General features: G+C 36.5%; 1 protein-coding gene across 5 annotated transcripts in view; it reads left to right on the top strand.

Moving 5' to 3' along the window:
• The window catches only part of ENPP3 (ectonucleotide pyrophosphatase/phosphodiesterase 3), a 118,275-nt gene that overhangs the window by 88,845 nt on the left and 8,970 nt on the right, over positions 1-20,460 (top strand). For 3 of the 5 annotated variants that reach the window (XM_009206080.4, XM_009206078.4, XM_009206079.3), the window contains exons 25-26: positions 348-504; positions 6,915-7,193. In XM_009206080.4, coding sequence (XP_009204344.1) covers positions 348-504; positions 6,915-7,085 — 328 coding nt within the window. In that variant the 3' untranslated portion in view covers positions 7,086-7,193. Of the gene's footprint in view, positions 1-347; positions 505-6,914; positions 7,194-20,460 lie in introns of those variants that run through there. The other 2 variants (XR_002521773.2, XM_009206081.4) reach the window with 1 other exon arrangement.

Raw genomic sequence — 20,460 nt, 5'->3', positions numbered from 1 at the left:
AAAGTGAGAAACCATCTTTATTTAAAAAAAAAAAAAATCCAAAGTACCATTAGAAGTAGATATATATATATATGTGTGTGTGTGTGTGTCTTTACATAGTTTTTTTCATATATATATTTGCATATTTATACCAGCTTGTATTCCTTTGGTGGAGTCAGATTTTGCACTTAAAACTTTGCATGTAAGTTATTTAAAAAGTACCTAGCATATAGTAAAATGCTGTCAAACTTAGAATTATATGAATTGTTATTTTACATATATATGAAAAAACTATGTAAACACACTTATCACCTTTAGAAGCAAAAGTATAATAACATCAAAACATGTTTTCAATTATGTTTTGTAAGACATATAGCGAACACAGACATTCCCATCCCAACGCACTACTTTGTGGTGCTGACCAGTTGTAAAAACAAGAGCCACACACCGGAAAACTGCCCTGGGTGGCTGGACGTCCTACCCTTTGTCATCCCTCACCGACCTACCAACGTGGAAAGCTGTCCTGTGAGTATGCTTTGGGAGGGTCCAGGACATGAGAAAATGAGTCAGAGCTCTTTTGGGCTCTCATAAAAGTGACTCTAAAATGTATTTTCTTAAGTGTTTCATGGAAAAAGTTGTAATGCTTCATTTTTAGGCTTTTCCTAAGACTATTGATCTCTATGTAATTAATATCAATTTAAACATATATCTGCATAGTTGAACATATGTATACCTCATGTATTTTATTTATACGTTTTATTCACATTCACTAAGAATGAAGGAGATGAAATCTTGTTAATCTCTTTTTTCTTTTTTTATTTATAACATGAAAATTGTATGTATTTATGAGGTATAGTGGGATGTTTAAATGCATGCATACTTTGTATACTGATGAAATCAGGATAATTAACGTATCTACTACTTTAAACGTTTATCATTTCTTTGTGGTAATAACACTCAAAGTCCTCTCTTCTAGCTGTCTTGAAATATAGAATACATTGTTATTAACTACAGCCACTCTACTATGTAATAGAAACACCAGAACTTACTTTTATTCTGGTCACAAATCTTAAAGTTATTCCCAATGTTAGCACTAAATTAATGTTTCTGAATGAGTATGTACATGTAAAAATTCCATCAACTTGAGCCATGAGGTGTGAAATTGATTATACACATGCACACACAAATACACGCAGTTCAAGTAACATTCTTTTTTTAAACATCATTTATTAGGCTATCTCAAAATCCTTTTTGGATCAAGGCAGATTATATGTAAGTAGTTAATTCAACTTGCATATAAATTCCTTATAGAAAAAATATGTATCCTGGAACTTAGGTTTTACTGAAGTCATTCAACAAATATATTGAGTACCTATTAAGCACACAGTATCATGATAGAAACTCTTTAGAATGCACAAAGGAGGAACACATTGTCCCTGCTTTTAAAGAGTTCATATACAACTTCAATTTATATATGAGATATAGACACGCAATTTAGTCAGTCAATAATGCAAGAATTATTCTAAAAACTAAAAAGTTAAAGAGGTTGCAAAGTTGGGATCAACTTACATTAATGTTAAAAGGATTTAATATTTGAAATTAAAATCACATTTGGCTGGAATGATCAATAAAGATTTCATAAAATAAGGTGTAAGTAGGGCTGTGCCCCGAAGGATGGATAGAATTTGAGTATATTGAGAAGACTACGAAGAGTCTTCCATGGAGGGTGGGTACGAAGAATGAAGAGGATTTAGTAACTGATTGGATACAAGAGCCCCCACCCCAAAAGAAAACTCAAAGATGAATCAGATTTGAATGTTGGTAATTAGGAAAAAGGCAGAAAGAGGAAAGTTAGGAATGAGAACTTTTTGGTTGGTAGATAGGATAAGCTAAAGCTAGGCATTTTAAGTTTGTGGAAATTGGTATTGATGTGGAAAGTCCCATAGGCAATTAGAGCCTGAGAATTAAAGCTTGGGATCTAGGCCAGATTGGGATTCATCTATATCTTTCAGGTGTTCAACACATGAGTGCCTTCACCATGCTGTGCACTATAGAAGGTACTCACAGTTAGAAATCCAGTAAAACATTAGAAGAAAGAGATAAGTGATGTAAGAGAGCGACAGTTAAACTGCTATAGTAGGATTTCAAAGGAGAATGATTTCCTGACAGGGAGGGTGACATTTCAGTTGGGTCATGCAGATACGATTTTACTTGAGTGTTTAAATTGTTTAATGAAGGTGGCCAAGTTTAGAGGCTGAATAGTGAGCCACTCACTATTCTTAAAATGAGGAAGAAGAGTTTCTAAACAGGAAACTATTAGGATATGTTGTTGAACTGAATCCCTTCCTACTTTTCCTGTCAGCATTTTATTTGGTTGAGACAAGGGTAAGCCATTATTCTTTACTTCCTCTTCCAATGACAGACATCAATGACCGATATGGTGTGGTACTCTACCATGAAATCCGGATTAAACTGTTTGTTATTACAGAGGTTCTAGGTAGACATAATGGAGTGATTACAATGAGAACACAAAGAAAAAAACATTTGTTATCCCTGGTCTGGGCCCTTTTGACCTTCTATTAGGACTCTTGAAAATGAATCTTAAGTAGATTTGTGGTCTCCTCTTCTCATTTGTCAGTGTGCACTACTACCAACTTACTCATCTTAAAATTTAGTTTATATTTTGTCATAGCCTCTCCCCCCAAAACTTTTGATTATGCTGAACAATAACAACAAAATACATAGGAGCAAACAAAAACAACTTCCAGCCTGTGCTTAAGTCTCTTCACAATTTACCCTCAGTTGACCTTACAGACTAATGTTCCAGGCCAACTGGAGCCCTTGAAATTACTTGAGCACATCTTGAGTTTGCTTACCTCATCACTGTTGCCTATGTTCTTCTCTCCTCTATAATTCCCTTCTTTTCCATCTGCTAAAAATTCCACCTGGGAGTCAAGGTAAAGTGCAAATAATATGAAGCTTTCCTTGATTATTCAAAGTAGAAGTGATATCTCCAAATTAATAGAGCATCATCTCTATTGAATAGGACATCATCAGTAATAAATTGGACATATCCAAGATTTTGAGGAATTTGCAGTATAGTAATAAGAATGTGACATCATCTATATAGATAATTATGAGACAAAATGCAATGAGTATAAAGCAAACTTAAGCCAAGCTATGATTATAAAAGAGTTTGCAAAGTTAATAAGAGTAGCTGTCAATTAGATATGGGTAAGGAAAAGGCAAGATGAGAGAGAGGCAAAGATGACTAAAAATCCAGGGCATGACTAACCAGGAAATGTATACGATAGATAATCTTTTGTTTTGAGAAGGATGGATTTGCTCTTGGTGGTCTTCAGTTTGACAGACTAGTTGAATATTTAGGAGGATGTATGAGAAATAGTATAAAATAGAACTTAAATACATGAATTTTGGAGTTGGACATCCTGGGTTCAGTGAATGACTTGGTTTCTTTGGGTAAGTATGTTAGTTTCCTCATCTGTTATATCTAATAAGGATAAAATATTCACCTTCTTTTATGAAGTTTGTAAAGATAAAACAAAATAATCTATATAAAACCCTAAGACTTCCCAATATAAAAAAAGGTGGCCATTATAAAGGAATCATATCTTATGATAAAGTTACATTCTAAAGTCAACAGAGGCCAGGCACAGTGGCTCACACCTGTAATCACAGCACTTTGGGAGGCCGAGGCAGGCACATCACCTGAGGTCAGGAGGTCGAGACCAGCCTGGCCAACATGGTGAGACCTCATCTCTACTAAAAATACAAAAATTAGGCCAGGTATGATGGTGCATGCCTGTCATCCCAGCTACTTGGGAGGCTGAGGCAGGAGAATTTATTGAAACTGAGAAGTAGAGGTTACAGTGAGTGGAGATCGCACCACTGCACTCCAGCCTGGCCAACAGAACAAGACTCTGTCTCAAAATAAAATAAAATAAAATAAAGTCAATGGAGAGTGAAATTGAATCTCCTATATGCAAATCATGCAGAAAATATAGTACATTCACAAACTGTTTCTTAGTCTAAACCAGCCAATATTTCCAATAGCATTTGGATAGGTAATTGTGCTTTGATGCACCTGATAAAATAGATGGCTTGCTTTAAGCATTGCATTGTATGAAAACTCTGTACTTTAAGTATTTGAATTACACAATGTACAGAAGTACTCCCACTATTATTAGGTTAGAGGGAACTGAGATCAAGCTATAGAAATGATAGATTCACAATTTTATCCCACACTTGGTGTAAGGAATTAGATCATATTTTCTTATTTATTTTGTCTTTTCCTTGTTCCTTTCATCTTTTCTTCCCTCCTTTTTCCTTTTCCCTCCTCCTGTCATCTTTGTGCTGTTAAATTTCTGTCAGATAAATGAAAATGTAGCCATGAGTTCAAGTGACTTTCCTTGTAAGTTACTCAGCAGATATGGAAAATATAGATATGAAACTTGGAGGAGAAATCAGAACTGCAGATCTAGATTTGGGATTAAATCATGGGTGTGAAATACAATTGCCAAAGGGGAGAAAGTGGAAAGAAAAGATCCCAAATCAAATTGAGGAAAATGTCTATGCTTCCAGGAAATATAGTCATCTGAGGAAACAGAAGGTATTATCAAACAAGTAAACAGTACAACTATGGATAACAAAGGAGGAACTTCAGAAGCCTGGGGTAGTTAACTAATTGAAAAGTCTGAGGACACCCCATTCAGTGAGGTCGTCATTGACAAAGTAGTTGCATTAGCATGATAGCAGCAATCACTGGACTGTAGTGGCTAAGGAGAGAGAATAAGAATGTGGACAGGACAGAAAAATGCTGAAATCAATATTGTCTCAAAAAATGAGTTGTACTTTTGGGATATACAATACACTTAATTCTGTAACAGGTCATTTGTACACACACACACACGTACCCCCCTCTGCACACATATATTAATATCAAAGTATATTCAAATATAGCTCATAAAACTGTGTAGCCTTTTCTGTTGGCATGGACTGGTGCAGCAAGGGCAGTTGTCTACAGCTGGCTTCTGTTCAGATTAGTTGGTGCCAGCGACTTACTCAGTGTTAAATACCTTAAGTATCGTCTCTGCATAAGTATAGTTTTGTGCTATGCTTTGTGGTCATTTCCCTGCAAATTTAAAAGAGGGAAGACTGTCAGGTGCTGGGTAAACATTTAGTTGGATGGATGCCGAATAAGTCAGGAGAGAGTAGAGTCATCTAAACCAAATGGGAGAAAACGTTATGGAAAAAAGTGATCAAAGATATTAGGTGCTACTGAAATGGGCAATAGTAAAGGCAGAATAGAAAGACTTTGAATTAGACTCCCATTGAAAGAATGAACTCAAACTAACATAGTGAATTTTTTTTTTTTTTTTTTTTTTTTAATATTAGCTCGCTTTGTGAATCTGACACAAGTGCTTTAGAGGTTAGGAACAAAAAGTATTTCCTCTTACACTTCCTCTGGCTCAGATAGTGGCTATCTGTATTAAGCCTGCATACTTAAACAAGTAAACCACTGCGTCGAAGTCAAATGAGAATCATGAAAATACAGTAATCTGATTAAACAAACTTTGAAACTTTCTTATTATGTGAAAAGTTAACTGAACTTTAGCAATATCATAAGAATACCAGAAAATTATTCTTTATAATAAAGAATAAAGAATGTGATAGAAACCCATGTTCTAAATTATTGAACTAACTTTCATAATTTAAAAAAAATTAAAAATAAAACGGTCAAGAAATAACTGAAAAGATGCACAAATATAACAATAGTCAGCATAATAAAATATAAATGGCATAAAACACTATTTTACACCCATGGTTTGGCAAAGATGTGGGGAAACGGGAATTATCTTTCACTGCCTATTGAACTGTAAATTGGTATGAAGACTTTGAGGAGTGCTGGGTTTAATATCTGATAAAGTTAAAATTTAATGTACTCGGTGGCACGTAGTGGCTCATGCCTGGAATCCCAGCACTTTGGGAGGCCAAGACAGGTGGATCACCTGAGATCAGGAGTTTAAGACTAGCCTGGCCAACATGGTGAAACTCCATCTCTACTAAAAATATTAAAAAATTAGCTAGATGTGGTGGTGGGTGCCTGTAATCCCAGCTACTTGGGAGGCTGAGGCTGGAGAATTGCTTGAACCTAGGAGGTGGAGGTTGCAGTGGGCTGAGATCACGCCATTGCACTCCAGCCTGGGTGACAGAGTGACAATGTCAAAAAAAAAAAAAATTGAATGTACTCTATGGCCCAGCAATTTTATTAATATATCCTAGAAACTCATGCTCTTGAACACAGGAGACATATACCAAGTTATTTATTATAGCATTATTTATAATAAAAATTTTATCAACATGTAATGAAAATTTTAATTGTGCTGCATTTAAATGAGGAAATATCAAACCACAGCTAAGAACAAGTCACTTAACAAGACCTAGATATATCACTATAGATTACAAACATTAATACCGAATAAAAAAATTTGTAGAATACCACTTATAATATTAACATAAGTTTAAAAACTCATCAATAGTACATATTGTATAGTGATGTACAGTAAAAGTTTGAAAAAACAGACTGGGATTCACCCTGATATAAGGATATCAGTTTAGTTCTGAACAGAGGAGCACTGGGGACTTAACTTCATCTGCAATATTTAATTTCATTAAAAAATTTATATCTGAAATAAACATAAAAATGGATAAATTTTGACTACTGTGTTCTATGTTAGTTATGGTATACTTTGTGCTTTTCTTTTTATTTTAAAAACTAAATTTAGCTGTATCAAATTAAGATTTAAGGAGGTAAATATCATCGGCAAAAAGACAACTTCTAAGCAATAAAAATATTTCTGTTCATGAAAAGTACCACCTTGTGAAAAAGAAAGTGTTGTGCTTTTCTTTTTCAGGAAGGTAAACCGGAAGCTCTTTGGGTTGAAGAAAGATTTACAGCTCACATTGCCCGGGTCCGTGATGTAGAGCTTCTCACTGGGCTTGACTTCTATCAGGATAAAGCGCAGCCTGTCTCTGAAATTTTGCAACTAAAGACATATTTACCAACATTTGAAACCACTATTTAACTTAATAATGTCTACTTAATGTATAATTTACTGTATAAAGTAATTTTGGAAAAATGTAAATGATTTTTTCTGGAGAATTATAAAATAAAGTTTTCTATTTTTCCTTAAGTCCCCTAAAAGCCATAATTTTTATCATTCCCTTTTCTCTTTTTCATTTCTATGAATATGTATTATATTAAAGTTATATTTTTCACACAGAGATGATGCTATCTTACACCTTCCCTTTTTTGTTGGATTTTTAAACTCTAATCTCATGACAGATTATACCTTCCTTATTACATGTTTTATCTCAGAATCTTTGAATATATTTTTCTGCCCAGAATTATCTAAACAAAAGGGAGAACTGAATCAGCTCTAAATCAGTTTTGTTGCAAAACTTTTTGTATTTGATTGGCAATACTGATTAAAATTTAAAATGCACAGAACTTTTACGCTGTAATTTCACCTGTAAAAACTGTCCCAACAGATGTGCTTGACACAAACGCATGAAAATGACATCTTTTATGATAGCAAAACACAGAAAACAACCTAAAAGACTGGTTAAGCAAATTATGAAATTTGTTTAAACAAATATTGTTCCACCTCTATAAAGACAGAAGTAGATCTATATATATCTTGAATGTATCACTATTGTTAAGTGAGAAAGCAAGTGGTAGAACAATGTATGTAGTCTACTGTCATTTTTCAGGGGTCAAAAACTTTTCTATAAGGGACTAGATGGTAAATTTTTTAGACCATACAATCTCTGTTACAACTACTTACTCTGCTGTGGCATCAAGAAAGCAGCCATAGATAATACAAAAAAGAAATAAGAGTTGTTGTTCTATTAGTCTGCTTTCACACGGCTATAAAGAAATACCTGAGACTGGGTAGTTTATAAAGAAAAGAGGTTTAATTGATTCACTGTTTCGCATGGCTGGGGAAGCCTCAGGAAACTTACAATCACGGCAGAAGGAGAAGGGGAAGCAAGCACTTTCTTCACAAGGTGAAAGGACAAAAGGACGGAGTGAGTGTAAGCAGATAAAATGCCAGACACTTATAAAACAATCAGATCTCATGAGAACTCACTCACTATTATGAGAACAGCATGGGGAAAACTGCCCCCACGATCCAAACACTTCCTTCCCTCAGCACGTGGGGATTACAATTCGAGATGAGATTTGGGTGGGGACACAGATCCAGACCATATCACTTATGTTCCAATAAAACTTTATTTACAAAAACAAGTAGAGGGCCAGATTGGGTCCCTGGGCTATAGTTTGTCAGCCCCCAATTTATATAATAAAATCTGGGCTGGGGAAAGCAGGAATTAACAGAAAAAAGAGAAAAAAAGATAACATTTTTATGTTTTGCTCTTTGTACTGCCTGAAGTTTTTTGTTTTGTTTTGTTTTTGTTTTTTTAAACTCTCTATATGTCTTTCTTGAATTTTCAAAATAGAGTTATGAATCAAAGAGATCCCAGCAATTATTTCAGGGGCAATACTATTGGTCAATTTTGGGGTTGCTAGACTGGCAATTTTCCAGATTCTTCTCTGATATAAAGATAAGTTCATCCAGGGACACAGGCTTTGTAGCTAATGAAAAATCTTGTGACCTGCGCTTCAAGGAATACAAATTCTATTTCTATTAGAATTTCAATTGAATTATGGTTATTAATTACAACCAATTGACATGTTAGTTTATTCCCACTGAATTTTTTTAACATAGTTTCTTCACATGTAGAATTTAGGTCAAAGATGTATGCAGTGCAAAGTGTGCAATACAGAGAGGCTGCAAGTTAAGACACAAATAGGAAATTATTTCCGGATACACAGCAACAACGTTAATACTCTTCATATAGAGACAATTTTTCCAATCAATGTTCTCCTGCCCCACCATGGCCGGGAAACTAAATAAGATCACTTGGAATTTAGAACTCACAATAGGAAGACAGATGGTGGATGTTTACAACCCTGAACGGAGTTTAATAACCCTGGATTTCCTTATTACTTCTGAGTTGGCCTGAAAGTGGCTAAATTGTTGTTATAAAAATAAAAAGAGAAAAATTAAAACTACATTTTTTTTTTTTTTTTTTTTGAGTTGGAGTCTCGTTCTGTCACCAGGCTGGAGTGCAGTGGTGTGATCTCAGCTCACTGCAACCTCCGCCTCCCGGGTTCAAGTGATTCTCCTGCCTCAGCCTCCCGAGTAGCTGGGACTACAGGTCCCCACCACCACGTCCAGCTAATAAAATTATATTTTTTACACAGAGATTGTGCAATATTATATCTTCCTTTTGCATATTCATTATTCCATTAAAAAAGAAATATGTATATGTAAAGCCATTTTGAATGAATGAATACCAGTGATTTAATGGATCATGAAATTATAGAGGATTTGGTACATCTACTTAATAACTTTGAGTATGTAGCCTATATTTACAATGAACTTGTTTTATTTTTAAAAATCTGAAAAAGTAAGCAATAAAGTTAGTTACACTTCAAAATATTTAGAAAGGATTTTATATGTACACAAAGTTTGCAAGAATGGTATAGGCCGGGCACTGTGGCTCACACCTGTAATGCTAGCACTTTTGGGAGGCTGAAGTGGGCAAATTACTTGAGATCAGGAGTTCAAGACCAGCCTGGGAAACACGGTAAGACCCTGTTTCTATTTAAAAAAGAATACTATGAAGAAAAGAACTCCTTATAACCCTTACCCAGCTACCTCAATTAACATTCTCAGTATGTACATTTATATATAGTTTTATTTCTACCCCTGTACTTCTGGGAGTACATTGTAGTGATCATGCCCATTAACACTGAATACTTCAGTGTGCAAAGATCAAGGACATTAACTCACAGTAAGTTTAATGTCGGTACGATGCTACAAATAATCTAATTTATGAACCTATCAATTTTTTTCATGTTTTCAACTATTTTTTAATGATATTTTCTTTTTTGGTCTAGGATCTGGAAGAGAATCATTCATTGTATTACTTTTTTCTCTTTGGTCTCTTGTAATGTTCAACAGTTCCTCAGCGTTTAACAAATAATGTTGATACTTTTGAGGAGTCTAGGACATTTATTTTGTAGACCGTCCCTCAATTGGGTTTGTCTGGCATTTCCAGATGACTGGATTAACACAGTGCATTTTTGGCAGGGACACTACATTAGTGACATTTGTCCTCAGCGCTTCATATTTGGAAGCACATGATGTTCATTTGTGCCATCACTAATCCATGCCAGATTTGATCACTTGGTGACGTTAGTGTTCATAAGGTTCTCTTCTGTAAAGACAATATTTTTCCATTAGTAATTTATAAGTTATTTGTAGAAGGATATTGAGACCCTACACATATCCTGATTCTCATTAAATTTTTACCCAACAACTTCAGTAGCTGTTAACAATCTTTCCCTGATTCAGTTTTTACGATGGCAGTTGCGAAGGGAGTGATTCTTAAAAACTCCATTATTTTACGTTTATTAGCATTCTACTATAAGCAAAAGCGTTCTCTTCTTGTTTATTTATTTATTTATTATTGTTTGTACAGACTTATCATTTTTTTTTATTCCAACGGATTAGAATACATTAAGATCATTATTTACGTCAGTACTCAGATTGTCCCAGATTTGGCCAAGAGGAGCTTCTTTAAGTGGGGTCCTGGGTCCTTTGGACATACCCCATTATTTTTTGAGGACTATTTTCTACTACAAAAAAAATCAGGATTATTATGTACTTTCCCTGCACTAATTCTGGAATCAGTTCTTTCTCCAAAAAGCCCTGGTTCCATTTAGTGGGCACTGGTGCCCTAATTGCTTCTGGGGTATCATAACACCTAGGCACCTTCAGTCAACAAATATGGAATCTATATCTACATCCCTTTGCCTATATTTATCTTTGTATTCATAATACTGTAAACTTGAAGTCCTAAGTCTTCCACTGATAGAAGAGACCCTCTTGTGGCCAAGAGGACCCCAGAAAAACCTTAAAACTGAGTTCCTGGCCACCACCAGGAGAGAGGGGAGGTCAGACATGCCTCATTCTACCCACTCTTTCGTGGTTTAGACACAATTGACCAGCATTAATGTTGAAATAGGTATCATAAGACAGAACAGACTCTGTGGCAATAAGATACCAAATTATATACAAAAACAAAGGCCATACAAGGCAAGGATGAAGTCATGCACCCTACACTTAAAGAATAAACTGTTTTATTTATTTATTTATTTATTTTGAGATGGAGTCTCTCTCTGTCACCTAGACTGGAGTGCAATGGCGCGATCTTGGCTCACGGCAACCTCTGAATCCCGGGTTCAAGCAATTCTCCTGCCTCAGCCTCCTGAATAGCTGGGATTGCAGGCACATGACACTACACCTGGCTAATTTTTGTATTTTTAGTAGAGACAGGGTTTCATCATGTTAGGCCAGGCCAGTCTCCAGCTCCTGACCTTGTGATCCGCCTGCCTTGGCCTCCCAAAGTGCTGGGATTACAGTCATGAGCCACTGCACCCGGCCTAGAATAAACTGTTCTAACTGCCGCAAGGGTTTTTTTGGTTTGTTTGTTTTGTTTTTTCTCTCAAGCACTGGCTTTGAGATAAGCAGTATTAAAGCAATTACAACTCATCTTGCTAACAGACGCTGACTAATTGAACCGCTGTTCCACCAGCTATAACTACAGCTTTGATTGGACAAGGGCCTGATTTCACTGACTTTCTTCTGATAGGGAGACCACCAACCACGGACTGGTTCTGACTGGTTTACAGAGGTTGCTCACTTGTGTTACTTTGTAACCTGAAAAGATCTTTTGATATATAGGGTCCAGCTGTAACACATTTGACAAGAACGGGTGCATTCAAGGTGTTACGGCCGTAGACATAACTGGAATACTTTTGAATGTTAAGTTTCCACCCACAAGTGAACATGGGTCATATGTTACATGCAGATTTGCTCCGTATGCATGTGTCAGGACCACCTTCATGAATATTTATAGCTTCTCCCATAACCTGTTGAATATGTATTTTTAGCCAGCCTCTTCAGCATAAAACTGCTACTCCAATCTTTCCTCCTTTGAAGTGCTTGTCTGGTCTTAGCTGGAGGAATACTTTCCATCCTGAGGGGTGACCATTTTGCAGGCTGTAACCATTTACAAAAAATAAAGTCTCCTCCTTTTCCAAAGTCACAGATTTGTGATTTTTTAAAAGTTAACACCACATGAATAAAAACCATGAATTCAATACTGCATGGTTTTCATAACAACTTTCTATTTTATAATTGTATCTTCCTTCTCCAATAGTGAGAAATTTGGTTCCCAAAATTGTCAATGTATTTATCCACATGCTCCAGTACATGGAGAGTAAGAATTGCAGACGAACACCACTTAAAGAAGGAACTCTACCAAGTAGAATTCAAGAAGTGTTTCTAGGCTAAGAACTTAGTTAGAATATTGTTCCAGAATTATTTGGGCTTGATTTTCCCCCTTCAGTGTAGTTACATTATTCATTTGAAATGTAGTACTGCTCATTTGTTTCTATTTATATTCTGCTAAGGAGTTTCCCCATCCTTGTTGAGTCAAGTTTATTTGTTTTAGTATATAAAATATTAACATGATTTTAAAAGCCAAAATTACATGAAAAGGGACACTCAGAAGAAGTGTCCTCCCTCCACTCTTTCTGTCTTTTTCGATCCACCCTGTGTTTATGACCAATGTCATTTGTTTCTGGTTTACCATTTCTGTATTTGTTTTTGCAAAAATAGGCAGATAGATATATTTTTCTTATTTTCCTTTTTTATGCAAAAGAGACATATTATATGTTCCTTTTGAACTTTTTTATTTAAAAAAATATATCTTATTTATTTATTTATTTATTTTGAGACAGGGTCTTGCTCTGTTATCCAACCTGGAGTTCAGTGGCTCAAATAGGACTCACTGCAGCCTTGACCTCTCAGGCTTAAGTAGTCCTCCTGCCTCAGCCCCCTGAGTAGCTGGAACCATAGGCATGTGCCATCAAACTTGGCTAACCGTTTTTTTAAATTTTTTGTGGAGATGAAGCCTCACCATGTTGCCCAGGCTGATCTCAAACTCCCCTGAGCTCAAACAATTATTCTGCTTTGGCCTCCCAAAGTGTTGGGATTACACCACACCTGGGTTTCTTTTGCACTTTTTAAAAAACTTGACAGTATATCCCGGAAGTCACTCCATACATATAGGTCTTCTTCATCCTAGTTTATTGCTGCATAGTACTCCATTGTGTAGATGTATCATTTCATTACATTACTCTCCTTTTAGGTTATTTCCAACATTTTGTAACTACAAATATCCAGCAATAAATAATATTTTATATATATATATATACAGTTTTGCATTATTGGAAGTGTATCTTCTGGGTAAGTTCCTATAAGTGGGTAAACATATATTGTGGCTTCATTTTAGAAAAAATAAAAGTCCTATATTGGCACAACTGTAATTCTTAAACTGGTGTATTTAAAATTTTAGTTCATTGAAAATAATTTATTTTTCTTAATTATAAAAGTAATACATATTCATTGTAAGACTATCCAAAATGTGTATATAAATATCTATACTTACATATGCAAATATTTAAATCACACAAAATCCCACAAGCAATGATTACAATGACTAAACCCTATTAATACATGACTCTTGGGTATATCTCTTTTTTGAAATCTAGTGTTTTAATATGGGATTTGGGGAAACGTCGATTCATGTTACTTTGGTTCAGTGTTTTTTTCCTCAGAGGAATTTCAGATTTTTCAGAAAACACTTGTGTCTTGGATATTTAGAAAATTTATTCTAGTGGAAAGTGTAACTTATCTGAGCAAAAGGAAATTACTGCTTGACATTTCAATAACTGCGTTATTTTTTTTTACTAATTATCCAAGACATGTGTAGTTGAGAATTAATATAGAGTCATGCAGGTGTTGTTAAGAATCTATAACATCAGCTTCCATCACCAATCATCACCTGACTCAAGCTGTTTTTTGACTTTCAGGTGATAGAACTATCCCAAGCAATGTAATTCCTTTTCCTTTTTATTCTGATGACAATGAAATATATAATAAGCCAAATTTTTGACAAGTGCTTTTCATATAGATGAGCATTTAATACAACAGAATTGCTTGCTTTTGAATAGAGGGAACTACGTATTACTGCAGTTTTCAGTTGTATGTATTTTGAGAGACACACATATAAGAGGGATATTTTTGTGAATTCCAATGGTACTGAATCAGGGATTACAATGAATTCTTGTTGGTAGAAAGGGGACTTTCTAACTCAAGTAAGGTCAGCTAAGATCTTGGGAGCAGACTTGGAAAGAGGGGAAATTCTCAACATTGGCTTATATTCCAGATGTAGTTTAAATTCTGAAATTTTATTTTTATGTATTTTTTTTCTCTTTCAGGATATTTAGTGCCATAGTCAGAATTAAGAATGCTCTGGGTCTGTTCTTCTAGAAAATGTCACAAACAAATGAATTTTCTGGGCAAGTAGAAACCTGCTTCTCCCGCTGGTAGGTAGGGTCGGGTAGAGAGAGGGGGATAAATTGGATAAAGAGGTGCACTTATTGATGGTCCAAGAATTCACCTCTAGCCACTCATTTAGCTGGAATTTAGTCTGAGAGTGTCCATCAGTGTTTGGTCATTTTAGAACCAGTACATGAAGATTTTAGGAGTCTGTGTTTATGCTTATAAATTGGACTGATCTTGATGTAAACTCCATCTGGTTTTGGCACTTGAGTTTATTTCCAAATTGTATTTGGGTTCTTTGAAAATCCTCTTCCCCTAGGGAAATCTCTTTCCTTCCTCCTCCCTGTCCCCACCCCTGTATCACCACTACTCTCTCACCACCACTTGTCATTTGTTTACTTTGGGAGGGCTGGGCATGGGAATGGAAACAGGACATAAACTCTAACAGTTTTTAAAAACACAAACAAGGCTGTTTGAAGAAAGGACTTCCTCTTTACACAGCATCCCTGGCAGACCACAATCTCTCCCTCAATCAATGGACTCACGCTTGAACAAACTTCCAGACAGGAACAAACCTCAGCCTTCCAATGACAGAGAATCCAAACCCACAGGATAAACTCAGCTGGATAACAACTCATAGTAAAGGACAACACTGGACTTAGAGCTGAGCTGGTTCTGTTATCCTAACATACCGTGTTTATTAAGGTGTAGAGATTTGTAGGTCTAGGAGAAAGCTGGAGAGGCCAGCAAGTCCGTTTCTTAACGACTAAATAAATAACATTCTGTTAACATCGTTCATGCGTTATAACGTCAATCTCTAACGAAGACTTTACAACAGTTTTCGTATTCCTTGAAATTAAGAAAATACGTGTAATGATTAACACAATGACTTCCTTCTGTCTTGTCTCCTTAGAGTAATAACCACAAAGTTTGCTTATAATCATCTCCTAAGGAATCATCTGCTCTCATTTGAGTGTTAGAAGGCAGTAGTGTATTGATAAGAACATGGGTTCCTAAGTTATAAACACCAAGGTTTAAATCCTGTCTGTGTGATCTGGAACAGGTTCCTTAAACTCTACAGTTTGGTTTTCTCTTCTGCAAAAGGGGGATCATTTAATACCTACCTTAGAGAGTTGTTGCAAGGATTCAATAACTTACCAGATATAAACTGTGTCCAACAGAGGCTGCCATGTGGTAGCATTATCCTCTCTCAGGCATATATAAAGCAGGCTTTTTGAATGAACTAGGCAATTCTGCTTCACTTGGATTTATGCACAAGTGATTCAGATTTGTGGATTGTGTCAGATTGATCTTTGCCCTATGATTTGGAGGTTTGACTTCCGTATTTCCTGCCAGATGAGTTAGTCACATTAATAGCATCCTTCATCATGGTTTGTGGTTGCCCTGATCTTCAAATTTGGTCGGCCTCTATTACAATCCCCATTTATTGGTTAGGTCCAAGGATATTTTTATCTTGTGGCCACATTAACAATTTTACAAAAAGGAACCATGGCAATATTGTTACTTTTGGATATTGACAAAAAAAACTGCAACAGATTGGCCACAGTGGCTCAGATCAACAGGCTGTGGCAGTGGATACATCCTCCAAATCTGTCTGAAACTCATCTCAAAAAACGGGCTTAGTTTGCAGAGATTCCATCATCAACTCTCACCTCAGATTCTGATGTCAGCCTTTTACAGCATTTAAGCAAAGTTTTCTACAAATTGAGAACAGAAATTTAGAATCAAATCTTCAATTGATTACTTTGATATAAGGGAGTTCATCAAACGACTCACTGTCTTCCTCTCTTGCTCTCTCTGAATCTGGAGCAACTGTCTTCTGTAGTCATTCCGATGTCTAGTCTTTCAAGACTAGACATGTCTTGCCTATTCAAGATCTCCTTAAATCTATTTATTCTGTGAATGTTTATTGAGCTCCTTTTATGTTACAGACACTGTTCTAGGGGGCTTTGGATAATCAGGGAACAAACTCGACAAATATCCTTGCCCTTTACAGCCTTATATTCTAGCAGGGAAGACACAGTAAACAACAGGTACAGCAAATGAGAAAATTAAATTATATGTGTTAGAAAGTGGTAAATGCGGCCAGGCACGGTGGCTCACACCTGTAATCCTTTGGGAGGCCGAGGCGGGGGGATTGCCAGAGCTCAGGAGTTTGAGACCAGCCTGGACAAGACGGTGAAACCCCGTCTCTACTAAAACACAGAAAATTAGCCAGTAGTGGGAGCATGCGCCTGTAATCCCAGTTACTTGGGAGGCTGAGACAGGAGAATCGCCTGAACCCAGGAGGTGGAGGTTGTAGTGAGCCATGATTGCGCCATTGCACTCCAGCCTGATAGAGGGAGACTCTGTCTCAAAAAACAAAAACAAACAAACAAAAAGTGATAAATGCCACAGAAAAGAAAAGAAGTAAATAAGAGTAAAAAGAAGCTGTGTAGTCCCAGCTGCTCCAGAGGCCAAGGTGGGAGGATCACTTGAGCCCAAGAGGTCTAGGCTGTTGTGTGCCGTGACTATGCCACTGCACTCCAGCCTGGGTACCACAGCGAGACCTCGTCTCCAAAGAAAGAAAGAAAGAAAAATTGAATGTAGGGACGTTGTGAAATGTGGGTTGCAAGAAATATTAAGCAGAGCAGTCCAGGGAGGCCTCTTTGAGATGCTGAAATCTGAGCAAAGATTTAGAGGAGGCAAAGTGTTAGCCAGGCCGATATATGGGGAAGCAGTCAACACAGGGATATGCACTGTGTTCAAGGAGCAGTGGAAGCCGGCACTGCTGTTAGAACACATTTCTTGTCCTCTCAGACTCTTATAACCGTTTCCTAGGATCCATCTCAAGAATAAGAAACTAGGTTAGGTTCAGTGGCTCATGCCTGTAATCCCAGCACTTTGGGAGACAGAGGCAGGCGCATCCCTGAGGCCAGGACTTGAGACCGCCTGGGCAACATGGCAAAACCAATCTCTACTAAAAATATGCACACACCCACATACAAATTAGTTGGGCATGGTGGCACACTCCTGTAATCCCAGCTACTCAGGAGACTGAGGCACTAGAATCGTTTGAACCCGGGAGGCAGAGGTTTCAGTGAGCCAAGATGTTGCCACTGCACTCCAACTTGGGGCAACACAGGAACAGAGGAAGACTGTGTCTAAAAAAAAAAAAAAAAAAAAAAATGTGTAAGAAACTAGATAGAGGGGAATTTATTTTCTAAAATTACAGTCAACTAAAAAAAGTGTTCAGATTTTGTGGGGGTTTTTTGTTTGTTTGTTTTCTGTTAGCAAAAACAAGTCTATTGGCAATGACCCCAAGTATAACTGCACTTTACACGTTTTATAGTATTAGGATACCATATGAAATTGTCATTTTTGTAAGTCCAAAACTGTTGAATACTGTCAATTGCATATGTTTTGTACCTTATTAATGTCAGAACTTCTGATGACACTATTGCTCTTAAAATTAAAGTGTATATATCACATTTATTATTTTTGAAATTATTATAGACTCACAGAAAATTGAAAAAAGTAGCACAAAGGGCCCAGTATACCCTTTAGCTAGCTTCCACCACTGGTAACGTGTTACATGGCTATGGTAAAATATCAAAACCAGGACACGCCACTGGTACAATACTGTTAACAAGTTTACAGACCTTTTTCAGATTCCATCAGTTCTTACGTGCACTCACAAGATACTACTTTTTAAAGTTCACACAACCAACTTTTTTAAGGAACTCTGAAAGTAGGTACAGATGCAGCAAGTGAGGTTCAGGGAATTTAGAGTATTGTTTTTAGTCTTACGTATCATCCCCCTCTGTGCAGCGTATGGGATGGCCAACAGGGTGAAACCAACTGGATTTAAAGCCCTTTCTGAAAACTTTTCTTTCTGGGACCTGAACTATTCCCATAGGAGAGGAGATAAATTCTTCACATTCTTTATGCTTCTTTTGAATTGTATATATTCCTAAGAGATTAATGCATTCAATTCTTAGTTTTGTTTTTTCTGGGGTATGGAGAGATAATACGTGCTGTGGGTAAAGCTTTGAGGATAAGATGCTGATAATGGGAGAATGATCAGCAAAATGGCAGACTGGAGCTCACCAGGGCAAATACGCTCTCCTCCCTCACATATTTGCTGCAGGGGAGCTGTATTCATTAGGTATGTCTGGGACAACCATGGAATGTGACTGCCTCAGTCAGGGTGGCTGATATGTTAAGAAGCAATGGGTAACAAAGAGATCAAATATTAAAATCTGAAATCTCATTACCTTTATTTAAAAATAAGAATAACCTAGATAATATGCAAATATAAATTTTGAAACCCCAAAACAGCAGGGTGAAAGTAGAAAATAAAACTATCTTGTGTTTCAAAAGGCAATTAAAGTAAAACAGCACACCACACCGTAAGACTGGAAACCCGTCGTCTGGAGGTTTTAGCAGTGCCAACGAGTAGAGAAAAGTTTCCATATAATTCAATAACCAAGTAGAGTCAGAGTGACTCAAGACTTGTCTAGAGGTTAGACTTATTTGATGGAAACTTTGTAGGGCAGGTTTTCCTCTTTCCCCAATTTGACTTTACAAGCCAAGGTCCACATACTTGGAAACAGTAACTGGACAATTACTAAATGGTTGCTGAGTGATGGTGTAAATAGTCGGAAAAAAGCTTGAATTTGGATTCATGACAGCTATCAGATAAGTCTTATTCTCATGTTCTATACAGTTTTATATGCTATTAGGACACACTGCTGTTGAAGAAGAAGTAGAAATTGTCTCTGTATTTTCAATTAAAATTCAACTTAATCAAATGTGTTATACAAACGTATGTAGAGGAAAGGCTTTTTTAGAGTTTTCAAAAAGTTTTTAAAAAAATACTTGCATTGGAGGTCCATGTGTTTGCAGAAACTACTGTCATGGGCGTTTACAATTATTTTGTTTATTTGATTGTATATATTTAAGGTGTACAACATGATATTTTGATATGCATATACATAGTGAAATGGTTACTAGAGTCAAGCAAATTAACATATCCATCATCTCACATAGTTGCCCCTTTTTTTCTTGGTAGCTAGAGCATCTAAAATCTACTCTTTTAGTAAAAATCCTCAATTTTAAGAGGACATACAGGTGAAGGCTCTCACACAGAGGGAACTTAAGTCAAAAATCCCAGTCCCATCACTTGGGACTTCAGGGCTGTCCAGATCATTGTCATCAGAAACCAAAACTCAGGGAAAAGACAGGCTGAGAGCAGAACTGAGAGAGTCGCTGTCACTTTCATATTGTATATGTATCCCTATGTGTTTATGGATGTATAACCCTTTTGTGTATTTACCCATCTGGTGAAAATTATATTATTTTTGCTGCAGAATTTCACCACCACCACACCTCCCGCCCTTACTCACACACGCACCCTGCTGTGCTGGGTAAATATTGTAAATATTGTGATAAATTGCTTTAGATGGAGGGTAAAACATTCAGGGGTCAGACTTGACTAACACTAGATAGTTATTGATCTGTTTTCTGGTTTGTTTTTCCTGTGGTGGTGATGGATGTTGTCTGTGGAGGGCATTGTTGACTACATGCCTAGGTTTCTTTTTCAGTAACTAAGGAATCATGTCAAAGGCTGGATTTGAATTCCAGGACAATACACAGGATTTTGAGAGAGAGGAGTTTGGAGGAAAATCTTGAAGCCTCACTTTTTTTAAGTTTGCAGGGTGGTGGATGATGTGATTTCTCTTTCTCAATTCCCCTAGAATTCCTCTTCAGTAAAATTGGTACTACTAACAAAGTCACTATGGTGGTGGATTTATTTGGGGGATGTGGCAAAATGCTGAGTTTGGCCTCAGAACAGGCACAGGGTGAGAAGAGAAACTACCAGGGGATTTCAGGCACATGTGGGTCACTTGGA

Source organism: Papio anubis, chromosome 6 (assembly GCF_008728515.1).
Source record: "Papio anubis isolate 15944 chromosome 6, Panubis1.0, whole genome shotgun sequence".
NCBI lineage: Eukaryota > Metazoa > Chordata > Mammalia > Primates > Cercopithecidae > Papio > Papio anubis.
Note: the sequence above shows the minus strand (reverse complement) of the source record. Positions and strands in the feature narration are given on the sequence as shown.